Here is a 9777-nt window from a genome sequence, read left to right on the forward strand (position 1 = left end):
CTAATATGCTCCTGGAAAAGACGCAAAGTTTGTCCACTGTAGATAGCGTTGTGATCAAGTAACTGTGAATCCGTTACTTTCATCCTGTGTTGAAGGGCTCTTGTTATTTGCTAAATTTATTTTCGTGTTTGGACAGGAAATCATCTAGCTAACGGTATCTCTGATTTTATTTAAATCATTTCTTATCAAAGTAATCTTCCAGAAGCAAAGGTGATCTCCCAAAAGACAGCAGCTTTAGCTTTATAAGTTTATGTTCCTTATACTGTCCAAGACTTCATCATAGAACCAGGTTTCGGTAAACATATTAGAGTTTTGCAAAGCCTCAAAAAGATGTTTATAGTCTTCTGGGTATAAGTCACGTGTTTGAGCATTTTTGGGAATTTCTAACTCTCTGAGTAATTTGCCACCGTTGTCCAAGCTCCATGACCTGAAACAAACAAAAAATCATAACGGTGCATTTCTTTCTGTGAAAAATTAAAGAGCAAGAAACAGTATCTGAAGGTTCATTTCACTCTTTCACAGTTTCTAGAAGTTAACATCTTCCTACAACACAAGGTATTTTCAATCCATACTGCAAACAGGAAGAAACCTCTGCTAAGACATACAGATACCAAACAAAGCCCCCAGCAGACACAGGCAATACCAAACCCCATAAGCCTCCTCATTAGAGGGTGGGTGCCCTCTCTCCCTCCATCCCTCCCTCCCCCACCCCAACCACGCAAGTCATTAACAGGCCTTACAGCATAAGAAGGCGTTACTCTTCAGTGCACTGATCACTGAACGTATATAGCATATACATCTATAGCATGAGTTACTGTGGCTTACATCTCCCAGCTCTTTTCTTCTATATATAGCAGAGGATTCCACTATCTCCTCATCTACATCACTGCTATGAAAACTAGATGTTTTATAAATGTGCATATACATTAACTATTTCCCAGACAAGAAAAGGGTGTATAAATACAGGGAAGATGCACATCAGAAGCCTTTAGGGTTAGCTCCACTTCCTGCCCGAAGGATCGAGTGGAGATTAGGTAGACCGCTGAGCTTTAAGGAAGAAATCCACTAACGCTCTTCGCACTTGTCTTTGTTTAATGAGTTACTGGAACTCATTAGCTTCCCCCCCCGCCCCCTTTCTGGAAATTAACTGCCATAAACTACTACCAGCAAATGAGAAAGATATTAATTATTTTCATTAACAAGTTGAAGTCAGTGTTTTTCAGACTGCAAACACTTCCTGTTTATGGGAAACAGAAATCTACCGATCATAAAGCAAAGTGAATAGCTCCAATGTAATACCAAAAAGAAAGTTGCATAATTGGTAAATAAGTCTAAAGCCTAATTTTTTAATTAGATAACAGAAAGCCATTTGAGGACATCCCCACCCCATCTTCAATAACCTTCAGCCGTTTTCATTAGCGTTACTCCGATGTCTGTTATAAACTGAAACTCTTTTTCAGCTTTCAATTCCTGTATCTGCAAAATTCTTGGTGATTTTATTATTATGTCTGTAAAGTGAGTGAAAACTTCTTGCAGATATATGACCTCTCCTCCATCAGAGGTACAGACAGTTACTGCACATCTGCATTCTAAATACTTGCTGACCTTCCTGTCAAACCTCAAGTTTTTATCATCTTTGAATACAGGCCAGGAACAGTCCCCAAACTATTGTAGTGTGGGTTGCAAAAATGAAATCTTCTATTCTACAGGTAGATAATCAATTTAAAAAAAAAAAAAAAAGTTGTATTTCAGCTACAAATAAATACTGCGTTCAGAACGTATTTTAGTATTTTCCTATACTTCTCTGAAGTATAAAAACTGTAAATTCTTTTTCTTACTTACTTTAATTTATCAGTAAGTCTAGACTTAGGTCTAGCGAAACACTGTTTCACCATGAAAATAAAGGTAGATGAATTTGTGGGCTTCAAGCCTCCTGTAAATAGATTTTGCTGAGGAGTCAGTCGTACCAAACATAAATGGTCATTTGGCAGCCGCTGTAAGAAAAACAAAACAAGTCACTGAAAAGTCATTTCTAAGACAGTGTCTGACTTTAGCTAACAGTAAGCGTTTCATCTGTGTCCCCAGTAACGTATCTTAAAAAGTTTTAGAAGTCTTAACAAGATGGTTTCATTGGAAGCTGAGGCTTTAAAATTTTGTTCTAGAATGAAGATGCTTTACCTCCTCCACTCCCAAAACAGGAAAGGAAATAGGAAACAAAACAGACATACTATCACTTCAGTTTTAGTTTTATTTTTTAAGAATGAACTTCCTTAGTTGAAATAGACAATATAGGCTTGGTGTGACTTTTCAAGAGATTATATGGCCTATAGTATTCCTATACTATGCAAGGTATCAGATCAGATCACTTCAACTACTTGCCTTTTTTATATCAAGACAGAATTATTTGAGTCTAACACTAAGACAATATTGCAGGTTGAGGATTTGATTACATTGAGAGGGAGTGGAGTCTTTAACTGAAATAAATGTACTTCTGTATCGGCAGCAATGGATATATCATCCAACAGATCTCACATTTGTGCTTCTCCTAAGGCAGTCACAATACATCTTACACAATCCACCCGATATGCCTCTCTACATGGCTTTACACACCTAAGTGTGTAAGGCACACCCCCTCACTTACATTTACTTATAGTCACTTCTATTGTACACTAACATTTCAAACAACACTCAATAAACTACCGTAGCAGTTTTCTGCAGAGGGTAAAAACAAATATTAAGTATTCTTTTATATTACTGGTATTAAACAGAAATATTCTGCTATCATATAAAGGAACATCATTACTTTTCTCTTTGAGAAAAGTAAAGAACTTTACGCAAGGTATTTTTCCACTTCTCCAATTTAAGCTTTGAGACTCACACTTTTCAGCAATTACCTAGCACATGGAATCTACACTGGACATGTGAATAACCACTTTGATTAAAACCAGCAGCACACCGGTTGTGCTATTAATTGTGGTAACACTTGTTTTGTTCAAGCAGGTAGATGTGACCCTGTCAGGAACTTCTTTTGAAAAAGACACTACCTATTCACATCCCTTTATGCTGTTTATTCACTATATTTCTTCCATCATAGACAATAAAGACACTAGTTGATTTCAGTTTCTAAGCTAATAGCAATTCTTCACCCCACTTCTGATGCATCTATGTGCTGCCCATAAGTTTTAATTAGAAGAAAACTTCTTAAAAAATACATTAAAACTGGTTTAGCTGCATCTCCGGAAGTAGAAAAACGCACATAATGATCTTACCCTGCTTTTTGGTATCGCCAGTCCCCCATTTTTCAAATTAGTTACAAATGATGACCAAGGTTCCTATGGGAAAGAGCAAATATATTACAGAATTAAAGTGCTTTGTTAGAATAGACTAGACTATTTCAGTTGGAAGGGCCCTACAACGGTCCTCTAGTCCAACTGCCGGAGCAATTCAGGGATGACCAGAAGTTAAAGTGTGTTGTTAAGAGCATTGTCCAAATGCCTGCTGTACACTGACAGGCTTGGGGGATCGACCACCTCTCTAGGAAGCCTGTTCCAGGATTTGACCACCCTCTTGGTAAATAAATGCTTTCTAATGTCCAGTCTAAGCCTCCTCTGGTTTAGGTGGTGCTACAGTGAAGCCTAATGTAGTTATTGCTCACCTGGCCCTTTTGCTGACAGGCAGTTACATGTTCTAAACCTGTACATTTGTTGCTGTAAAGCCTTGGCTCCAAACAAGACAATCCCAAAGTCCTCAGCCGCTCCTCACAGGCCAGGCCTGCCAGCTCTGTCACCAGCTTGGTTACCCTCCTCGGGACGCATTCAAGGACCTTCACATCCTTCTGAAATGGTGGGGCCCAGAACCGCACACAGCACTCCAGGTGAGGCCGCACCAAGGCTGAATACAGTGGGATGATCTCCTCTTTTGCCTGGTTGGTGAGGCAGTGTTTGATGCACCCTGGGATGGGGTTTGCCCTCTGGGCTGCCAGGGCTCACGCTCCTGCTGAGCTGCTGCCCACCAGCACCCCCAGATCCCTCTCTGCAGGGCTGCTCACCAGCCACTCCTCTCCCAGTTTGTACTTGTGCCCAGCATTACTCCCTCCTAGGTGCAGAATCCGGCATTTGGACTTGTTTAATTTCATCTCATTTATCATAGCCCAGTGCTCCAATCTATCTAGATCCCTCTGCAAGGCATCTTGTCACTCAAGAGAGTCAGTAGCACCTCCCAGTTTGGTGTCATCAGCAAATGTGCTAATGGTGCATTCAACTCCTGCATCCAGATTGTCGATAAATATATTGAACAGGACTGGCCCTAGAATGGAACCCTGAGGAACACAGCTGGTGACCAGCCAGGTGTAGCCCCATTCACTACAGCCCTTTGAGCTCTGCCCTTCAGCCGGTTCTTCACCCAGCGCACTGTGAACCTGCTCATCCCACAGCTGGACAACTGGTCCAGGAGGATGCTGTGAGGGACAGTATCAAAAGTCTTACTAAAATCCAGAAAAACTACATCCACCACCTTCCCTTCATCCACGAGGCAGGTGACCTTATCGTAGAAGGGTATCAAATGAGTTAAACAGGACTTTCCCGTGGTGAACCCACGTTGACTGTGCCTGATGACTGCATTATTCTTTAAATGTCTTTCAACAGCACCCAGTATGATCTTCTCCATGATCTTCCCAGGTGCTCAGGTGAGACTAACAGATCTGTAGTTCCCTGGGTCTTTCCTCACACCCTTCTTGTAAACTGGAATAATGCTGGCCAGCTTCCACTCAGCAGGGACCTCCCCAGACTCCCAAGACCTGTGGTAGATGATGGAGAAGGGTCCTGCCATAACATCTGCCAGCTGCTTCTGTACTCTGGGATGAATCCCACCAGGTCCCACGGCCTTGTGAACATTCAGCTGATACAGCTGCTCCCTGGCAATTTCAGTGTCCACAAATGGAAATGCAGTGTTCCCACACTCGTGGTCCTCCAGCTCAGGGGACAGGGCAGGCCAAGGTCTGTCAGTATTACTAAAGACTGAGGCAAAAAACGCATTGAAGGCCTCTGCTTTTTCTTCATCCCTTTTAGTCCGATGACCGTCTTCAACAACTATTATCATATTGTTCAACTCCTTAATATTTACCTTAATATATACCTCATGGTATAAGGTATTTGGAAGACAATAGATAGTGAAACTTTTAATTTTAGATTAGCAAAACATTTAAACTAAGAAGGTAGGTTCCTGAAAAAACAGAGCACAGACAAAGATAAATCTAAAAAGCATAAAGTAAGTGAAAGCTGATGGTCATGTGCTTGTGTGGAGGTGGGAGGTCAACATAAAAAACTTTAAAACTAAACCATAGCATATTTGACAAGGTAGGATAGGTATTGATTAGCAGGAGAAGCAAGCCTGCTTGGAACACAAAGGCATCAAGACTCAAAAAAATATTTCTACCAAACACAGCTCAGGAAGTCGAAAGCATACATGATGGCAAAATGCAGATGACCTAACAAAGAGCAGACTATGACAGATAGGAAGAGCAGTCTTCTAGTCTCACACAACCCTTAGCAAGATGGAAAAGACTTATCTGTTGCACGAGCATCTCTTTCTTATCTACCAGCTTCTAAGAATACATGTTTTTGAGTACAGTGGCTTGTAATGAAAATACTGACATCATAGTTAATAATGATGCTGCTTAATTGAAAGAGTTTTACACAAAACATGACCATTTCAGGTTCTTACATCCAAAAGTTTTCAACAGTTCTCCAACGTCAAATTAGCTTCCAATTATTTTACTATAGTAAAACACTATAAACCGTTTTCTAAAAACACGTCCATAACATCAGACCATGTCAGCTGGTACAAAAAACTTACCATGTGCAATAGCTGAATTTCACATCCTACTTGCCAAAGTACTGTAAGTGCTTGGTAAGCCCTCACTTCCCCAGGCTTTGCTGTCAATACCTAAGGAAATGGCAAAGAATGAGCTTTTTTGTTGCAAAAACTAAGACTGCTTCTTTATTAAAGCAAAATCCTTTATATATATAACAAGTGGTAAGAAATTCATAGTCTAAAATTCCAATGTAAAGTTACATCAGGCCTCAAATACATCTTTTGTGCTATTTTAGTACATCTTGTCAGAACTCATGATTAGAAAACATTATGGCAGTCTAAGTATTTCTTCACAGCAGTTATTTAGGTAACTGAACTGCGTAGAAATTTCCAGCTTGTACTTTCTGGTCCCTTTTACGGCAGAGAAGTTTCACACAGAAGAGAAACAGGGATCATATTTTGTATAAAAACCATTACATGGGCAGAGTTATCAACGCGCACTGATAATATTCCCAATAAGACACACAAGCAGAGTAAGCCAAACATCAGGTGACCTCACTGAACATTAAGCAGCTTGCGCAGTCATCATCCTGATCATTATTACAGATCAGACAACTCTATAGGCAAGGAAAAAAGAAAAACTTGTGGTTATTCTCAAACAAGGCAAAGAAAGAATTGTAGCAGGGAGATTTAACTTCTCATAATAGATTTAGAGAGCCTCCTCATATGATCAACCAAAAAACCCAAAACAACCCCACAAAAAGTAACCAACAGTACCCACTAAAAGAAGATTCCAATTGCTTTTACTTAGGTACACAACTCTCATTTAACAGGGTTCACAATAAAACCACAAAACTTAATAGAAAACCACAGTGACTGTATTAAATGAATAGGCTGCCCCCTATTTGCTCAAAAATCTGGCCATTAAAAAGATACTATTTAAATGGATATTTCAGTGGTGTCCAACCTGTTGTTTCACAGAAGAATATACTTGAGACTTTCAATTTTTTTCAGTAGAGTGTTAGACGCAACGCAGGTTGTGTAAGCACACCTGGAAGTCTGCTTACTTCAGGTAATCAAAGACCCTGTATGTACCTCACAGTTTCACAGAAAAAAAGGTACCCTTGAACGCTAAGTACAGTTCTAGAGGTTTGGGTCAGCATACATTAGGAACACGTAACCCAGAAAGCTGCTCTGCACCTTAGTGTACAGAACCTTAATAAAAAGGTGAGCAAATCACTCATATTTTGCCTCAGTTTTTTTCAGTATTGCATACAAAAGTGGCTCAAGAGGACAAGTGCATCTCACTGAGTATCGTATTCAGTAACTCTGAATCCTCTTCATGAGGTGTTTTGAATTCAATGACCATTACCTGCAACTAGTAAACAATTTTGTTGGAAAAGCACATCACAGAATTTAAGCACCTCACAAGTTACAACAGAAAGCAGCTAGTCTGCAAGGACCAGTCTTCGCATTTGTAACAGCTGTGGTTATGTGACAACAGAATGTTTCTTGCCAGTGCTATTACTGCATAAAGAGAAGGAGCAGGAAACAGACAAGACTTAAAAATTCTGGCAGAAAAAGAAATTCACTAGCAAAAACATTAACTATACCATATAAATGCCTTTGTGTTCTGTGAAGCACTGCTTATTCTTTACTACCTGTAAAATCTTTAACACATACCTTGTACTCTTTTTCACTTATAAAGACGTTGAGTTCTACTCTTCCATATTTGTATATAGAACTGCATTCATACAGGGCAAAAAGAAGCCTCCAAAGTGCGTTCCTTTCCTTTTTTTGTTGTAAGATTCCAAAAATTTTCACAGGTACATCTGTTTCAATAGCATGTAAAAGTATCTTTAAAATTTTGCAATATGTACTAGACAATCTCATTCATGCTAATGTCTAAACTACAAACAATTAAGAAAAGAAAGTCTGTCAGGTCATGTTGTTCAACAATGAATACAATTCAAGCTTTAGTCAAAGCTAAGCCAGTTTACGTTAGATTAAACCTTTAATAAAGACAAGCAAATACCTGAGATTTCATATTGCCACAAGGGTTTTTCGAAGCTATCAAGAACCTAAATAAAGCTTAAATGTAGGAACTAGTATCCATCAAACTAGCGTATATATTAAATAGAACATATACCTCAAGCAAATCCCAAAGATTTTGCCCTATACCTCAAGCAAATCCCAAAGATTTTGCCCAACTGCCTTTCCACCCTTCAAATGTATTTGTAACATGTGTGATCGTACATATACCTGCCCTCCAAGGAACTGCTGCTACACCCATGGTTTCAAAAAGTTTGTCAGAACACACAGCAGGTGGTTTCACCGTTCCAGGCACCAAAGGATCCAGTCTGAAGAAGTCACCATAAATTACCTTTAATTGTCCATCCAGGCTATTCTCTAGGGACTGAATAAAATTAGTTTCAGTTGAAGAAATCTGGATGCAGTAACTTGTCTTGCAAAACACCCAACCCAAACAACAACAAAAAAATGTTCAAGCACTACCTAGAATTGTTACCCAGTCAAGAAGAGTCAAATTTCAGAGCTGCTTCTTACAGCTGATAAAGAGAGTAACTTCCTTCACTGTTCGGGGCACTTTGACATTTTTGTGCTGTTCAACTGGAGCTTTAAAACACGTTCTCTAAATTAGTACAATGTTCTGCAATGTTTTGCCAAAAAAGCTATAATCAACTAAGCAAGCCACTGCATTTTATGATTTACAACTGGAATTCTTCATGTATGCGAAGAGAATGCCTTTTATACACATTTCATTCAGGTGAGAGTCTTTGGTTCCAAATGTCTACTTTACAGCACTGTAACACAACCCTCCCAGTGCAACTTCTGCAGCTTTGTGTCTGACCATCTTTGAATCCACGCAAAGCCAAAGCGAACAGGAGAGGGCAACACATGTGTTTTAGTATTACCAGTTAATTGCAAGACAATAGATTAAATAATACCATGAGATACTCAGAATAACCAAGACTATTTTTAGAGATTTCTTAAAGCTACAGACAGACATCTTGCTTAAACATACACAACTACAATGACTCTGATTAGTATTAGCCTCAAATTTACGCACGAAACTATTCATAGGTTATGAACTTGAATTCCTACACACACAAAATGTCAAATCAATTGATTATAAAATACTCTGTTCCTGAATGTACAAAGTAAAACTAAACAATACTTACTATCATGAAGTGTTACTTCAGATGTTACAAGTAACAATCACTGGCTAATTCTTTTTTGACCCAACAGTTATTACACAATTGTAAGTTAGTTTCTTATTTTCCCTTTAATTAAGTTTTAGAAATGTGTTACCAAATCAAAAGCATACCTGTAAGTTTGGAAGGAAAGCTAAGTTACTTTCTAGAGCTACCACTCTAACACCTGCATTGAGCAGAGTTCGGGTCAAGACTCCAGGACCTGAAGGGGGAAAATGAAAAAAAAATTTAAAAATGTTTTTAAAAGTGCATTTTTTCTAGGTGATTTCCTTTAGTGATTTTCCCAACACAACAGTTGGGACATAGCACCTTCAGAGGAGGTAAACTGTGTTTGTTTAACCACACTTCAAAACAAGACTTTGAAAAAAAGATTTGCAAGCAGCCTGCCTGAGATTGCTCAGTGAATTACAGTAAGCACAGCATTACAATTAGATAGAATGTTTCAAATATTTCTACTACTTTTTCTTCTGCCAATTGAACTATACTTTGAAACTTTATCTAGATTATCTCTACAGGTACAATACCCTCTGCAGAAATGTAAAAATATCATTAAGCAACTGCAGAGGACTAGCCGTGTAATGGCTCGCAGTCTTAGCCGTGCCTTTACTGACAGAGATGAAGCTCACCTACCAACCCCAAAACATTACCTGGACAGAAATGTACATCCCTGCTTACCCTATAGCAAAGTTTAACACCAGTGATTCAAGTCTCCAGGCTGAGCACTCGCTCATTC

General features: G+C 39.0%; 1 protein-coding gene across 1 annotated transcript; it reads right to left on the bottom strand.

The window, feature by feature from the left end:
* Window positions 1-240: 240 nt before the first annotated feature.
* Window positions 241-9246, bottom strand: TFB2M (transcription factor B2, mitochondrial; the record flags this gene model as incomplete). Its single annotated transcript, XM_009699515.1, has 7 exons — window positions 241-427; window positions 1843-1994; window positions 3270-3332; window positions 5854-5943; window positions 7495-7643; window positions 8074-8227; window positions 9158-9246. Coding segments are annotated over 7 exons (884 nt in total), but the record flags the coding sequence as incomplete, so codon positions are not given.
* Window positions 9247-9777: the final 531 nt, after the last annotated feature.

This window comes from Cariama cristata, unplaced genomic scaffold (assembly GCF_000690535.1).
Source record: "Cariama cristata isolate BGI_N322 unplaced genomic scaffold, ASM69053v1 scaffold11004, whole genome shotgun sequence".
Classification (NCBI taxonomy): Eukaryota; Metazoa; Chordata; class Aves; order Cariamiformes; family Cariamidae; genus Cariama; species Cariama cristata.